The 17354-nt window shown below is 41.5% G+C and overlaps 1 protein-coding gene across 10 annotated transcripts in view; it reads left to right on the forward strand.

Moving 5' to 3' along the window:
• Positions 1–17354, forward strand: part of CAST (calpastatin) — a 66379-nt gene that overhangs the window by 26431 nt on the left and 22594 nt on the right. For 5 of the 10 annotated variants that reach the window (XM_087761579.1, XM_087761581.1, XM_087761585.1 and 2 more), the window contains 4 exons: positions 9774–9833; positions 15173–15223; positions 15559–15615; positions 15793–15909. In XM_087761579.1, coding sequence (XP_087617705.1) covers positions 9774–9833; positions 15173–15223; positions 15559–15615; positions 15793–15909 — 285 coding nt within the window. Of the gene's footprint in view, positions 1–7095; positions 7270–9773; positions 9834–15172; positions 15224–15558; positions 15616–15792; positions 15910–17354 lie in introns of all 10 variants that reach the window. The other 5 variants (XM_087761580.1, XM_087761587.1, XM_087761583.1 and 2 more) reach the window with 3 other exon arrangements.

A 17354-nucleotide genomic window follows, 5' to 3' on the forward strand; every position in this document is an offset into this window, starting at 1 on the left:
GATGAAGTCTTCTTTTATGTAACATTTTTATCTTTTTAACCCCCCCTTTAAAGAATACTGGTTCTGTTCGTAACTCCCTGTTTCTATTCCAGCTCTGCTGAGAAGGGCTTTGCATGCTGTCTCTCGGTGATACTGCAGACCAAGTGACACAAATCCTAGCTGAGCTCAGCAGCTCTGTGTGGCATGTGGCTGGCACCTAATGGCGCGTTTTCCTGATGTTTTCTTATCAGCTTGCAGTTTGCTACTGCAGATAGCTTTGGAACGTTCTGGTGTTTAAAACAACACGCAGAAATGGAAACAGTTATCTGTAGTAATTGCAGCTAAATACTTACCTTCTGCAGGACGCATAAGTGAAAATAGGATTTTTGAGCTATCCGCAAAAAAGGAGGGCTCTGCTACAGTGACCAGCTCGTACATTACTGTAATGCTGTCCTCGTTTCGGCTAGGATAGAGTTAATTTTCTTCCTAGTAGCTGGTTTAGCGCTGTGGTTTGGATTTAGAATGAGAATAATGTTGATAAGACACTGATGTTTTAGTTGTTGCTAAGCAGTGCTTACACCAGTCAAGGACTTTCCAGCTTCCCATGCTCTGCCCAGTGCACAAGAAGCTGGGAGGGGGCACAGCCAGGACAGCTGGCCCAGACTGGCCCAAGGGCTATTCCATACCGTATGGCGTCATGCCCAGTATATAAACTGGGGGGAGCTGGCTGGGGGCAGGGACTGCTGCCTGGGGACAGGCTGGGCATTGGTCGATGGGTGGTGAGCAATTGCATTGTGCATCGCTTGCTTTGTATATTTTATTATTATTAGTACTACTACTATTCTACTTTATTTTATTTCAATTATTAAACTGTTCTTATCTCAACCCACGAGTTTTCTCGCTTTTACTCTTACGATTCTCTCCCCCATCCCACTGGGGCGGGGGGGGGGGGGAGAGAGCGTGCGGCTGCGTGGTGCTTGGTTGTTGGCTGGGGTTAAACCGCAACATGGTCTGTGGTGCAGAGTGGGAACCTGAGAAGAGCAGTGACAGTACTGGTGTTCTGCTTCTAATATTTGAATATGACTGAATGAAAATGAAATTTCAGTATATGCCAACTCGTAGAATTTATTGCGATGGAAACAGGAAGTTTCCAAAAGGAGGTAATCAAAGAGCACATTTTAAGAAGAAATAAGAGTGGGGAGTTTAAAACAAACTGTTGATGTCACGAGTCTTTTCATGATGCTTCTGTATGCTCAGTGAGGAGTTTTACCTGATGCTCAGAAGTATGGCTTTTCTGAGTATTTGTCCATGCATAGTTGAGGAAAATTTCAAGTTAGATAACCCATTCTGTGATCAAGTGGAAATACTGAGATCAGTCTTCATCAAAATGACAATAAAATTAACATCTTTGACAATGAAACGTAAGTTTGAAAATAAAATGCTCTTACTTGCCTGATGCTGTGTGTTGAAAAACTTTTCCAGTGAAACAAAGCGTCTGTTTGATGCTGGTAGAGGTATAATCTGGATACAAAACCAGAACTTTCTTGCAGTCTTTGCTTTTAACTCCATTTAAAAGAAACAAGGACTGTTCAGCCTGTGATATTGAAGTGGTAGTCTGTTTGCATACACGCAGAATCTGAAGGCAGCAGATGAACTCTGTTGCCCTGCTCGGCATATACTGGCTTTCTTTCCAGATCTCTTGCAATAATCATGAAAGGACATTAAATAGAAGTTGCCCTTGTATCGTGAAGATTATAGAGGAGTAGCCGTGCTACATACTTAGGTCTAAATAATTTCTTCTGCCGACAGATTGAACTGTGTGTATGTAAAGGTTCTTCGTGTTTAGGTACTGTGCATGCTTTGTGACCAACTAGCAAACTCTTCCTCTGCTTCCAAACAAAGTAAACAACGAAACAAAAAAACCTGTGAAAGTATTAGACGCAGTCGGAGATAGTAACAAATTAATACATAGCGCTTCTTACCATCAGCTGTGGGATAGTTCTAAATATTTCTGCAGATCCCTAACTTCCTGCGTATAAGTAAGCATGAACTGAGGTGCTGGAAGTTAAAGAAAAGAGTCAAATGGTACAAAAATTATTTAAAGTCAGTTGTCATTTGCTGCCCTCAGTTGTTTTTTGTTCAAGCATAAAGCTGTTTCAGAGTCTTAATAGTGACTTAATAGTTATTAAAATAAAGGAAAACAAACACACCAGTATTAAGCTTTGGACTTGACATATATTGCTGAAATCCAGAAATCTTAAACCAGACATCTAACCTAAAGGTGGTTTGGCAGATCGATTAGTTTCTAGGTGGTATGAAGCCTTGCTCTATGCTGTGGTAAATATAATACTGATCTTATTCACAGCTTGTGCTTGATAACACTTGATTTAGTGTGACCAAATTCAAATACAAGTATGTTATCTCAAAAAAGACTGCTTAAAAACCTGTTACTTTAAATTTGAGTAGTATGGCTAATCAGCTTTAGCTGGTACATAAAATTCAGTGAGTAAGTAAGTATTGCTAAGTTTCTTTTCTGCACCAAAATGGCAGAAATTTTATTTTAGTAATCAAAAGAGAAGAAAACAATAAGTGAGTCTGTGTTACGAATGTTGTCTGGCTCAATGTGCTGCGATCATCAATAAATTTAGCAGTGTTTGAGGCTGTAAAAACATTTCATGAGCTAATCAGCTTTTCAATTTCTTGATTCAAACCAGTCTCTTTAAAAAATTCATCATGTTTTTGTTTCATGAGAAAAAGGATGTGTTTATTTCCTGTGTGCTCTTTTAGCATCTCTAAATTATGTTTGATCTTGCTCCTGGGTATAGCTTAATATTTGTTGCAAATACGTATTCTGTGTGGTGAGAAAATTGCAGAAGAATAAAATTTCAGGGTTGATTGTTTCCCCAGTAGTAACCTGGATCATCTTTTGAATTGAGTTTTGCAGAGAGGCATGGTCCTGTGTTACCAGTGGTCTTTGGGTTTTGTCTCTCTGATTTACTACAGTCCACTTTCTGATCTAGAAAAGAAGCACCAACATAATCCTACTATTTGTTACTAGGTTTACTGTTGCTTAGGAGGAGAGCGCATGTGGAGCTTGACAGTTGTCAGATGGCAGGTCCTCTTCTGGAGCGCTCCTAAGATGGCCCTTCAGACAGGAATGTCCTGGTGAGGCTCTCCTGATGGTTGAGTTTCGTGCATAGTCCTCCACCCACTCATCTCTTTGCGCACCGGCCCTTCCCCAGGCAGCGTCTGTACCAAGAGTCTCAATGCAGTTTCATTTTGACACCTAGCAAACTTATCTGTTGAGGTTTGTCTGTCCTCTGCAGATGAATGTACTTTAACTCTGTTTCAGTTTATTCTTCACGTTTACTCTGAACTGTGAGTGCATATTTGAACAGAGCAAATCTATTCTAAGTTTCTTAGCTGTAAGGGGGAGTCGGTGTATCTCTACAATTACTTTTCATTTTATCTTTGTCAAGTTGTGGAAATTTAAACTATAATAATAGTAATGGTTCTTACTTATTTTTAGGTTATATTCACACCAGCTCAGTTTATGAATGTTAAAAGCACAGGAAGCATCCCTAGAGATAGGAGCTGCTTTGTTGTGGTTTTGGTTTTTTTTTATTTAAGATGGGTATTTAAAATGATGTATATTGAAGAATTGAAAGCATGAATTCAGCCAATTGCCTATTCAAATGAGTCTCCATGCTTACATATTAAATCCTATCTAGTTTGGTTTGCTTTATGGCAGCCAGTGCAAAGTTGGGGGGCTTTGCTGGGTCAGGGCTGTAACGAGCTCAGTGGCATCACAGTAACAACATTAGCAAAGAATTTTAGATTTAATTAGAATTTAGCTACAGAAAAAGTAACTGTTCTCCAAGGATTCCCCCCCCCCAGTAGCTGGCATGGGCAGTAGGCTTTTTTTATATCATGCGGTGTTTGTGAATTTCAACAATGATAATAGGCTTTCGAAATGAAAGAGGCATGCCGGTAGTCACATATGGCAAAGTAAGTCATTAGAAATTGCCATGTAAATTGTTTGGAAATCGTGCTGATTACTTCTACAGAGAAACTCATCAAAACAGGACAACATAGTGGCATATATAGTAGGAATGTTTTATGTAAACATACCAGTGTCTGAATAATATACAGGTACTAACTGGAAACCTATATCCTGCTATTCCATTTCATTAAGTTTTTAATGTTAAACCTCCACAAAACTAACTGAGAGCCTGAAATCTTGGAAAAAATGTTGTTCACTTAGTTGTGTGGAGTTTTATTATCTTTCTCTTAAAAAAGTGTTGTTTCTCTTAACAACTTAATAGCAGAACTATGGATAAGAACCGTAATTACAAAATAGGATATTTCCAGAATTACTTGGTTTGGAAAATGACACAGAAGCATTCACATTTGTAATGTGTAACTCAGCTATTATAGATACTGTAATAATAACATTTATATAAAGAGGTAGTATCAGTGCTACATTTTTTTCCAGTTTTAAATCACTGCTTATCTTAGCTGCTGTGTAGCTTTAAATATATATGTTTATATATTTTTTTATCTGTATGTATGTACATATACACACATACAGATGTTGGCTCAGATTGTGTTTTGCAACTCCACTTGGCTTAGTGGAAAATTAATGGAATTGCACTTGTGCCACAGATGGCAGTATTGATTCTTTATCACGAATGTATTTGGAAGACTCTGCGTTGCGTTGCTCGCGGTGTTCCGAAGTGCACTGTGAGACGGTGGCATGGCCGCTCAGTGCCATCCTTGGCCCGCCTTCTGCCTGCTCACAGCCTTCAGATGTCTGGGGGGATGAGGGTTGCGTAGCCATTACCACATGCCATCAAAGCAAGTGAGAGATTAAACCTGTAACAGCTCAAGTGGTATTTTACACTTAAGTGTAAATAACCCATTATTTTTCACAATAGTTCTCTAAAGAGCATTTACTGCCCACATCTTACAAACCATTCATACAAAGAAGCAAGCATTTGTAGTCAGGTAGATTAGGTTTTGCCTTGCATTGCATAGCTGTATTGAAGTAACCCTGTAAGTTAGTAATATTGAAATAATGAAGTTGATGTTAGCTGTAAGCCTGAGAAGCAGTCCCAACTCATGCATATGTAAAGTGTGTAAGAGTAGTCAGGTGGCTCTTCGGTCCTCTGTCCCAGACTGAGTACAGCTATATCGGTCAGAAAATATTTATAGAAGCTGGCCCAAAGGCTGCCTGGTTCATCTAGGTAGCCTCTGCCACAGAGCGACTCTTTTCCCAGGAAGCAAGATCTTTGAGCTCTGACTTGAGAGATTCTTTGTTACAGAATAAGCCAGTTCCTTCTTTTCCCATTTTCTTGGCTCCCCGACCAGAAGACGAAACATCCAGTGCCAACTTGCTTTTCCTGTCACTAAGTCCCTCGTATATACTTCTTAATTTTTTTTTTTTCGTAAAGCTGTCCTCAGATCTTTCTTTATTCATCTGTCGTGCAGTGTGATGGCCAAAACTGTCCTAGCACTTGACTGGAGAAGTTCAGGCCAAAAAGATGGAAAGTTATTCCCATATTTTACATTTATATTTATGTTGTCATGGTAACAGATTTTTATCTTGGATTCCTCTTTCCTTGGTTATTTTTGGCAAGAGTATCTCAGCCTGTGTCATTGTAACCTTACATATTTTTGTCAGTATTGCTGCCTGCCTAGCTTTTGGGTTTTTGTGTTGTTGGATCTGATCTCCTTCAACCTACCACCAGCCTGTTGGAGATCCCGTCAGGAACTCCCTGAAATGTTCAGGCTGGAAGCTGGCTGAAAGCAAGCTTGTGACCCAGCGTTACACACTAACTTCCCTGTTTCATTCAACAAAATGTCACCTCAAGTACTGCGAGAAGTTGCAGTGATAGCATGTCCTCCTCTGGAGGTTCGTTCGTTCTTATCCACCAGGCTTATTTCCATGTTTGAGTGTATTAAGTGTTACGTTGTCTTTACCTGCTTTATTCTTCACCAATCTGTCGATTCTTATTTATTCTCTTGTTATCATCGAAGTGTTTCTCTATTGATTGCTTGGTAAATGTTTTCAGCATCTCTTCTGTTTTTGAATGTACCTCATTGGTGCCTTGTTACCTGGCTGCTTCTTTCTAAGGGTGGGCAGTATCCTCCTGCAGTCTGATGAGTCTTCTCCATGAATTTCCAAAATTTATAGTTTTAGTTGACAATAGCTTTCACTACATTGCCTGTGGGGCAGTTTCAGTGATTTCCAGCTTTCCATAACTGAGAGCTCTCATGGGGGTTCATCACCTGCCATTTTCTTTTTTCAGACAGGCATTTGCATCCAGTTCCCTGAATAGTTAAAATTATGTTCTCTTGATGTTTATCACCTTTACTTTCTCTGTTTTCTTCTCCTGTAACACCTTCCCTTTTACATCCAGATTTCTGAGGTACATCCCATGAGACTAGATAACCCATTTTTGGTAGGCTTTTTTGTTTTGTTCTACTAACCCACTTTCTTGCTTTTGTGACAGTTTTGCTGTTGTGACTGTCCTGCTAATTTGACTAATGAGTTTCCAATTAGATCCCCAGTCCCTTCATCAGCCCTTCCTGGAAAGCCATCCTCTAACTCCTGGCCAAAAGCATCTGAGGTCTGTTGGTCAGTTGCTGTGCTTGTCTGTCTCTGCCTGTCCTGCCTGCCATGCAGGCTGCTGAGAGCACAGGCTGTGACCCTGCAGCCATCATGCTGCCTGTCGTCTGGTAGCTCTGCTAGCAGCATGGGGTTAATTAACAGGTAGCAGTCTTCACTTAATCGGTGTTCACCTGTAACCTCTGCTCTGTCTTTTGAGCCCCTTCTGGGGTGGTTGTGGGGGTCTCGTACTGCTGGTGGGTTCCTCTGCAGGGAGCCATCTCCGCATGCTCCGTGCTGGTGACCTCCTTGTAGTCCTGGATGCTTTGCTGTGGAGTTTTCCTCCTCTCCCAGCCCCCAAAGGTGCTTTCTGAAGAGCCGTGCCATGCAGCAGCTGACCCCCGGGCCGGGACCCCCCTGGCTGTCCCCTTGCTCGCAGGGGACCTTCCCTGTGGGTTGGGACTGGGGCCGGCACGGCATCCTCCAACACCTGTACCTCTGTTCAGGCAGGACCCAGGGGGGTGCAGCCACAGGAGGAACAGGCGTCAGCGCCGATGACACTCATTTTTCCATCCGCTGTCAGCTCTGCCCTCCGGGGTGTCCCTGTCAACGCAACAAAAACTTTGCTCTCTCTGTGGGAGCACCTGCCTGGCTTTCTCTGCCAAGCTCCAACCTCCAAGGCAAGTCGAACTCTCCTCATTCTTGCTTTTCTGTTTGGCAGTGTAACTTTTTTGTGAGGGAGTGTTGGGCCCAGGCCGCGGCGGGGGTTTACCACCCCTGGGTAGGAGCAGGGTGTGCCTGCCCGGGCTGCAGCCACTGCGGCAGCTGTGCGTCAAGCGGTTATTATGCCCGTTGCTAGGCAGCATTTTAATATTTACCTCCACGCCTGACACACGTTCCGTGTGTTGCTTCACCCCTTCTGCAGTCCAACTGTGAGGCTGCAGGAAATGCAGCCGGTTAACAGCTGGGCATGGCTCTTCACAGCACACAACCCTTGGGAGAGGAAGAGCAGAGCAACCCGCAGTAAAAAGTAGTCCCTCAGAGTCAGGCTGGTGTTGACCAGCTGCGTGGTGGCTACCAAACGAGGGGTTGGACCTTGGCAGCTTCTTGCGTTGTCAATCTGTAAGGCTCAGTGGGTTGCAGATCCCAAGCACTAAAGGGCTCGAAGTACAAGGATCCCCTTCCTCCTTGTAGTGGCTCTTTCCAGGGAGAGAGTGGAAAATTGGAGGCCCTGAATAGTGGGGAATTCAGGCAAAAAGTGCTGTAAATGAAGCAAGGCATGCCGTGCCCCCAAGGACGGCAGAAGATCATGGTGGTGTGGCACTGCGGTGGTCTATGGGAGGGTGCCCTCTGCTCTCCGCCATCCTTCCCGCTTCCCCCTTCCAGCTCCTCAGGACAGGGTTTTGTTGCCTCAAACCAGCCCTGAATGTTTTTGGGGAGGATGGCTTGGCATTCTCCATAGCTGCTGATCAGCAGCCATGCATGAAACTCTTTTCTATCACCAAACTACTGTTCGTCCTCCATAAATATTTATACTCCTCATCTCTTAGTAGCTGCTAGTTACTGCCATCCAGCTGGACAGGGTAGAAAGGAGAAGCAGCTGGTTTGTTTGAGAGGTTTTCACTAATCTCTGCAGGTTGTAGTGGTGCTGCTGTGCTGGAACTTGGGAAAGAATTTTCCAATGTATTGTAAGAAAAACGCTTGGTAGGAGTTTTCAGAGGGGAGGAAGGAAGGAAGGGCTCAGGTAAATGTGTTTATTAAATGTACAGGGACTAGGGTGACTAATACAAAGATGTAGAACAGATACCTGCTTGTTAGTCATGTAGAAGAAATTCAGATTAATTTCATGGAGAAGAAAGAAAAGGAAAGGAAAAACTATTAAAGGGCAAATTAAGAAAAATATAGCATTGCCTACAGATTACCTGATGATGGTAGTGGAAATATATAAAAAAGATTGTTTAAAAACTTTTGTTTCCTGTCCTGATGTAGGAGGCTCTATACGTTCCTGTGTATGTCTCCACCCATATAAAAGTTCCCGTCTATTATGTAGTCAATCTGTATGTATATACATATATGGAAGCAGATATTAATTGCTTACATTTGTCTAGTGTGACAGTTGCAAATTCTCTCTAGTCTATATTTAGAGTAGTCAAACCTCTTACTACGGTGTGCAAGATACCAGATACACTGGCGAGGAGAGCACACCGTCATCACCACAGTGCACCTTTTGAATTCTGTACAACTTTTGTCTTATTGTTGACAAATGCTTGTACTATGAAAAGTTCTGGAAATGAGAAAATTTTCTATGTGGAAGTAAGGAGTCACGACAGGTATGGAGTAGTCATATGGCTTCTGAGTTCATTCAGACAATGCATGTTTTCATACAGCAAATGACATGGTAAGCATGAAGAAAAAATCTACAAAAATTGATAACTTGTGGTGTTCATTTAAATGTAAACTATGAATGTGTTGCTGTGATCGAGATGGCAAATACAGCTTTATGCAGAGGAACATGAAGCAGGAATAGAGAGGTAGTATTACACCTGTGTAAAGTATTGATGAGACAATTAGAATATTCATTTCTGGGCTTTGAAATCTGATACAGTGATAGCAGAATTAAAACATGCTGTTCTCAGATTAACATCACTGAAGCTAGGACAACAGGCTGCGTCATTTGCAGCTTTTCCAAAATGGTTGCATGATATGTAGAAACACTTGTGTATGTTACATAGAAATTAATTATTCCTTTTTATCTGAATATATTTGAGTTTGATAATTTAGTATTAAATATTCTGTGTGGCAAACTAGTAAATCCAAAAGTACAATGTTTGTTTAAAAAAAAAGAAAAAAAGAAATGTGGAAGAATCCTGCCCAGTAAGTATATATGCTTCAGTATGAGAGGAGCATTTGAGTTTGCTTTGATACTTGGTGTGAAATTTGCTTTCAGTATGTGTCAGAGAAAAAAAAATTGTTGTGAGAAGATCTATGGGCATCACGCTGTTGAAATCATACATACATGTATTGTAGAAATACAGACAAGACAGAAGATCTAAAATGATAACTCTAATTTTCAATAATAATGTATTCTTAATTTTTAGCTGGATATCTAATGAATTCAGGTTGCTTGTGCCTGCTTAATAGTAGTATGTGTAACAGGTGAAATTAATTGTTTTTTTTCTCTCAGAAGCAGCCCCTCTCTGCAGATGCATCAAAATCACAAATTATGAAGCCATCTGAAACAAAGGTATGAATTTCTGAGAAACTCATGCTTGCAGTTAAGCACAAATATAGAATATATGAAGCAATGGGATTTCTTTTTTAGTACTTTGATACTGAGTAACTTTATTTTGCGTATTTCTTCTCTGCAGCTTAGTTTCCTCTTCAAAAAATATCTAAAAAATACTGTACAAAGTACTCGGAGGATTTTATGACAGCAATACCGATTTTAATTTTAGCTCAGTCACACTTTGTGATGTGTATATAGCTCCCCCTAGTGTAGTTACAGGCTTGTTTACCTAATGATAATTTTTCACATACTCAGAGAATTCAGGACAAGTTTCAGCGTTTAGTGTATGTACAATTGCATCTTCTCGTTAATCTCATATCTTTGTCTGTCTGACAGCTTTCTTGCCGTTGTCCTTTAAGCTTGTTCTGTCTTGCCTTATGACTAGAACTTCTTTAGTGTCAAAGCTATGTCATCAATCATGTACTTTACTTGTTAGAAGAGAGTCATAATCCTTACTTACGCCTCTGTTGCCTAAGAGAATTTACATATATTATTTAAACAAATGATTAATGATTCCCCCATTCCTTCATTTTCCATAATCGTAACAGTGAAACCAACAAAAATATTGAATACCAAACTAGACCAGCAGGGACTTGTGCAGTGGTAAAACGTAGGACTGTGTGCACCTTGTGTAAATACAAATAAAGGGACACTTAAGAGTAGTGAGGTTAGAAGAGGCCTCTGGAGGTCTCTGGTCCAGCCCTCCAGTCCAGGCAGAGCCAGCTCTGCAGGTAAATCAGACTGCTCAAGGCCTTGCCAGACAAGTTCTGAATACCTGCAAGTGCAGATTGCACAACATCTCTGGGTAGCCAGTTTCTGATGTTTGGTCACCTTTGTTATAGTGATTTTTTCCCTTTTATCAAATGGGAAGTTCCTTTGCTTCAACTTGTATCTGTCGCCTCTTGTCATTTTAGCATGCATGTCTGAGGAGAGTCTAGCTCCGTCTTGAAGTTAGCCATTACATTCCCCTCAGCCTTTTGAAAACCTTTTCCTCCATGCACATGTGTAAGACTTAGACGGGTAGCAGTGAGCTGGACGACAATTAAACCATTTCCACTTGCGTGTGATCATCATTACTCGTAAATGAAGGTATCTGCAAGTCTCCAGTTTCATCTTCCGGTCATGCTTGTGAGCAAACTCATTTGTATCATGTTCATTACTGATGCTGTTCTCCATATGGTTTAACCCAGCCAGCTATCTAAAAATAGTTATGGTCTTTCCCTGGTTGGAATCTGAAATAACTCTAGAAGAATGTGGTAAATTTCTAATCAGATCTTTAAAACTGGTGTTTGCAAGATGAGACAAAAATAGAGTAGCAGAGGCATATACCACCCTTCAGCTGTGAGACTGGTGAACACAAATCCCTTTGAAACAATGTCCTGCATTTGCATGTGTAAGACAATTAATGTTTTCCTTTAATGTCTGTTGCATTATTAATGCTTTCCTCCTGCTGGATTAAGCAAGTCATCTGCATTTTGACAGTAGACTTTGAAAAGAAAGAAAGGTGCTGAGTCACTTTCATTTGTAGTCCTAAGTTTCTTACAAATTAACAACTCTTTCCTAATTGCCTACTATAACCACGTCTCATTTGTCTTTCTTAGAGTCTCTCTAGTGTGCAACTACTCTTAAACGTGCTCTGGATCCCTCTGTAGCTTTCAGTTCTGTGTATGTGAATCCTTTGTCTCAAATTAACCCTCAGGATTACGCCCCTCTGAGAAAGCTGTGAGTTACTGCAGCAGAGGAAGGAATGTGGAATTTCTTGTTTTGTAGGCAAAGCCCAGCGTGTTAGGTGGAAAGGTTGGAGGGCCAGGGTGGAGAGCAGGCAGCCTGTGGCTTTTGCTGGAGAAATGGAGGAAGCATGGTGCTGCCACTGCCACCGACAAAAACACATCCCAGTCAGCTTTCTTCCTTTTGCACACATTTGTGCAACTGCACTGTAAACTAGGGAACTAGTTAAAAATACTGTTTTTCTTTTCCAGGCTATTTTTCAGTTTCCTGAGTCAGTTCAAAATGCAGCCTCTCGGATACTGGCACAGTGCAGGTGGAAGCAGGCAGTAGAAGAGGAGGAGGAACATTTTTCTCTCTGTAGGAGTTAGGCTGTAAACTGATGCTATGGCTTCAGGTTGTGACTGCTCACAGCTGACTGTTTAAAGGATGACTGAATAGTTGCCTTTGAATGTATAATCTTGTACGAAAATTGTTGGTTTGACTTGCCTGGTGTCGTGGTTTAACCCCAGCCAGCAACTAAGCACCACACAGCCGCTCGCTCACTCCCCCGCGGTGGGATGGGGGAGAGAATCGGAAGAGTAAAAGTGAGTAAACTCATGGGTTGAGATAAAGACAGTTTAATGGGTAAAGCAAAAGCCGCGCGCGCAAGCAAAGCAAAGCAAGGAATTCATTCACTACTTCCCATCGGCAGGCAGGTGTTCAGCCATCCTCAGGAAAGCAGGGCTCCATCACGCGTAACGGTTACTTGGGAAGACAAACGCCATCACGTCGAACGTCCCCCCCTTCCTCCTTCTTCCCCCAGCTTATATACTGAGCATGACGTCATATGGTATGGAATAGCCCTTTGGCCAGTCTGGGTCAGCTGTCCTAGCTATCCTCCCTCCCAGCTTCTTGTGCACCTGGCAGAGCACAAGAAGCTGAAAAGTCCTTGACTAGTGTAAACTCTGCTCAGCAAGAACCAAAACATCAGTGCGTTATCAACATTATTCTCATCCTAAATCCAAAACACAGCACTATACCAGCTACTAAGAAGAAAATTAACTCTATCCCAGCTGAAACCAGGACACCTGGTGATAATTTTTTTTTCATTGAATTTGAACTTTGTTATTGCTAGAAGTGTATCTAAATAGATGTGTCTGTGTCTGTGTGTGTGTGAGCATGTATGTGTTTGTTTTAATGTAGCCCTAGAATCTCCTTGTGTGTGTCTCTTGAATCAAAGCATTGCCCATATGACTCTGTATGTTCGTGACCATTGTCATAGATAAATTTATAGTATGAGCAATTCTGCACATTTTAAAAGGTATACAAGAATAATGAATAATGCATACCCTACACAACAAATACATCAAGTAGTCACTAAAAAAATATTTACAATATTAAAAAAAAAGGCATGCAGTTGCTAATAACTGGTTTGGCAGGCTGAGAATTTGAATTTATGTTCTGTACAGCTGTTGTCGGGTGTTGACAGAAATGCAAGTAAATAAATAAGAGGATTGTACAAGTGGGAGCATATTAAGTATGGCTGAACCTGAGAATTACTGTGTTTTAATCAGGTTAGACGTGAAGAGAAAATCCAAAGCGGGGAATCTGAGAGCTTAAGTGAATTTTTTTTTTTTTTTTAAATTAATTTTACATTTTTTCCCCACTTTGGAGTCTGGGAAATTTTTGTCCTCCCTCTCTACTAATATTTTACCTGTTGTGACTTACGTGCATTGGTGTTGTGTTCTTTACTGTGGTCTTTGAGACGTTAGCCAAGCTTGTGCCCAGGCATCTGCGTTTTTATGCACGTTCAGGGTTTCCCAACCAAGTGTCTGTGGTTCAGTGTGTGGATGTGAATATGTCATGGTTTAACCCCAGCCAGCAACTAAGCACCACACAACCACTTCCTCATTCCTCCCTGTGGGATGGGGGAGAGAGTCGGAAGAGTAAAAGTGAGAAAACTCATGGGTTGAGATAAAGACAGTTTAATAGGTAAAGCAAAAGTTGCGCACGCAAGCAAAGCAAAACAAGGCATTCATTCACTACTTCCCATTGGCAGGCAGACGTTCAGCCATCTCTAGGATAGGAAAGGAGGGCTCCATCACGCATAACGGTTACTTGGGAAGACAAGTGCCACCACTCTGAGCGTCCCCCCATTCCTTCTTCTTCCCCAAGCTTTATATACTGAGCATGACGCCATACGGTATGGCATAGCCCTTTGGGCAGTCTGGATCAGCTGTCCTGGCTGTGCCCCCTCCCAGCTTCTTCTGCACCTGGCAGAGCACGGGAAGCTGAAAAATCCTTGACTGGTGTAAGCACTGCTTAGCAACAACTAAAACATCAGTGTGTTATCAGCATTATTCTCATCCTAAATCCAAAACATAGCACTATACCAGCTACTAGGAAGAAAATTAACTCTATCCCAGCTGAAACCAGGACAGAATACTTGCATTAACAAATGGTAAACAAATTTAGCAAATTTCTCTATGTGGTCAGCTAGAAAACAGGAGCTAGATATATCTAAATGGTAATTAATGTTTGGCAGCTGAAATGAAAACATTACAAAGCAATGAAAAAATTTAAATTACTGCCTAATAGATTTTTTTTTCAATTGTTCACTGACTTGTAATAGGCTACTGGGGGAAAAAAACCTATTAATTGTCTCTTAGTAACTTTAAATATGCTCAGTGTATTAGTAGGATAGAGGGGATAAGGAAGGCTTCTGTCTGTGGCTCCTTATTTCTTAGGTGGAGTTCTTCTCTGCTTTAGGTGAACAGAGCGCAACAAGACACGATACTGGTGTCTGCCACCAGCTCCAGAGGAAGCGTAGGGATGCCAGCCCCAACGGGGAAAAAAGGGCCCAGGCTTCAGGGTCTGCGTCTCCCGCTGCGTGCTCTGTGCACCCAGTGCTGTTCCTGGCAGATCAACTCACACTCCCCTGGCTGGGTCCATGTGCTCCACTGGCCATTCAGCGGCCAGAGCTTCTGAGGCTTGTGCATTAGGCAGCAGCCTTCTCTTTGACATCTCTAGATGACTTTCTAGTAGCTATACTGGCTCTTTTTGTCTTAATCATAGCACAGCTGAAGTAGCAAGAGCAAGAGAAAACAGTAAGAAAAATATAGTGAGGAGGCTGGCATTTTCATTTTTCTTTCTTCTTGTCAGATATAACTGTTCTTTAATTTTTCAGTGTTTGTTCTTACATGTTTCTACTAATAGTAATTTATTGCTTACTGTACTTTGACTTGCGGTGAATCACAGGAATCAATTTTGTGGCATGGCTGCAGAAAATTCTCAGGTATAAATCAGACTGTTCACTATACTTGTTTAGTATCTTCTTTCCTTCTCTTTTTGATCCCTCATACGAGAAATGCGTGTGTGTGTTTGCACACATTTGAATGCTTTTAGATCGCTGGAGTGCAGGTCTGTGCCAGGATGTTGTAAACTGCAAGATCGAAGCACTGTATATTAGTTACATAACACATGTGCTCACTAGTGTGAACCTGTCTGATATTCTTCTTTATATAAGCCGACCCCTTAGAAATAACCAAGCATATTAATCTCTGTCTGAATATATGTTGCTTATATTTCAGTCTGCACCAACAACCAAAACAGAATCTGGAAAAAACATGCAGTCAACCAAGGTAGATTCTCCTCTTTCACCTTTGACGTGTTGTTGTACTTTGGTCTTTGACTAACTTTGAAAAAAGAGGCTAAAGTCTTTGCTATTTCTGTGCCACATGAAGCTGCCATCTGATTAGTAATATACCTGTGTGCAAAAGAGCTAGGAGCTGACGGGGTGGAAATGCAGTGTTTGGGGGGAACAGTCAGGATGCTTTATTGCTTCACAACAGCTTAAGAAGTGTTCTGTTAACCATCTTTAAATCTGTCTTGTGCTTATTTGAACTGGTGTAGATCATGTTCCATAGCATTGAATGGTGGTAAGGGTAAATGATCTCAATTTTTTATTTTATGACAGCCAACAGACTCTCAAAATAAACAGCCATCTGAAGAGAGGCAAAAGGAACCCAGTGGTGTAAGTTGTATACTTTCTCTCTCTCTCTCTCTCTTTTTTTTTTTTAAATGAGGGCTGCTTGTGGTATTTTTCTTCTTTCTTTCTTTTTTTTGTCTAAAAAAAATTTAAAAACCAAACCAAACAAAGCCAGCCCATAAGTACTTCTGTATCTAATGATAATAGTTTATCTCTACACAGACAAAAAGCCAAACCTCACCTTCTGTGACAACAACTTCTAAACCAAATAATACAGGAATAGTAACTACAACTCAAGCTGACCAGCCTCCACAACCGACCTCCATAGAGACAGCAAAGGTATAGTACAAGTAGCAATCCGATTTTTATTATTTACGTTATTGTAGGGGTTAGAAATCTACATCAAGATGGATTTTCATGCTGAGTATTGTAGAGTGAGACTGGGCCCCCAAAAATCACAATGTAGAAAAGCTCAAAAGCTTTTCTTGTCTTGTGTTTAAAGGTGTGTATGACAAACCTTGTGCCGCTCTAAAATGTGGGACTTAGAGATTTCACACTTTACCCACTAATTAACTTAATCAACATCCTGAATATACCACTTCCAGCTAACCCATGACAGCATTAATGAGTAAGCATCAGATGCGGATACAGTTGCCCAGCCAGATGGTATTGGTAGCTTGTGCTAGTTGCTTGGTGATCCTTATGTGCATCCACCTTTTGTTGTCCTCTTTGTACATCTGTTTTCATTATCCAACACACTCTGGCTGTTAGCCAAGCAAGCAACTTTAAGATGATCAGAATTGTAGGCCTGTTCCCATGTGTTACGTTTTTGGGGCTCCTCTGTCATTCGTGCAAGCTTTTTGCAAGTTCCTTGCAGCTATGTGGGTGTAATTGGTTCTTCGTCAGTCTTTTCCCTTGCCCCTTCACTGCTGAAGGTGAACAGAAGGGACCGTCTGGTCAGTCAAGCAAGTGCTTTGTTTATATGAGCGTTGCCATCATGGAGCTCCTCACCTGTAGACTTTCAGGCATGTTTATAGTAGCAGTGTTGGCTCCAAATACAGCAGGTCAGCAGGTTATCAGTTTGCAGTAGGGCAGCCCATACACCCTGACTGTAAGACTCAAAAAAAAACTAGGAAGAGAAAGGTTGGGGAAAAAGTTGAGGAGGGGTCATTTCAGAGGGCCAAGTGGAGAAAGAGCTGCAGCAAAGTGTGTAGTAGAGTCAAGATTTACATCTTTTGGTCTTCTGATCTGCATGTGTCTGGATGACGAGGCCAGAGTAACATGAAGGGCTCCTGCAGCTCTACTACAACCCACTTTTTTTGCGGTAAATGAGAATGTCAGTAATGCAGAAGTCTGCATTTTGTATTGGTGTTGCTCCTGCACCTAACTCCCTGAAGCAGTTTTCACCCTACCTATTTGAGCAGTATTTGCTGCTGGTGTTAATGGTTTATTGAGAGCTATCGGGTATAAATGAAAGCTTTCTGCACTGCAGATTTCTTTTACTGGCAAAGTAAAAGAAAAAGGTAGAGTACTTAAAATTGCATGCTTCCTTTCTCTCAGCAAAATCACACTGGAAACAGGGTACGTTTCCATACTGTTGCATGCAGATGGTAGCTTGCTCTGCGCAAGCATCTGGATGCTGTGCAGCTGTATTAGCCAGTTGCTGAGTCCAAAAAAATATGCGTGGCCTCAAAGTTGGATGTTCTATCATGCCGGCTGCAGCTACTCAACTTCTAGACCACTCAGCCAGTAGGCAGAACCAGCTTATCTTTTTTATTCAAAGT

Source organism: Nipponia nippon, unplaced genomic scaffold (assembly GCF_047370975.1).
Source record: "Nipponia nippon isolate SJK-2023a ecotype South Korea unplaced genomic scaffold, ASM4737097v1 scaffold_24, whole genome shotgun sequence".
In the NCBI taxonomy this organism is placed as follows: Eukaryota; Metazoa; Chordata; class Aves; order Pelecaniformes; family Threskiornithidae; genus Nipponia; species Nipponia nippon.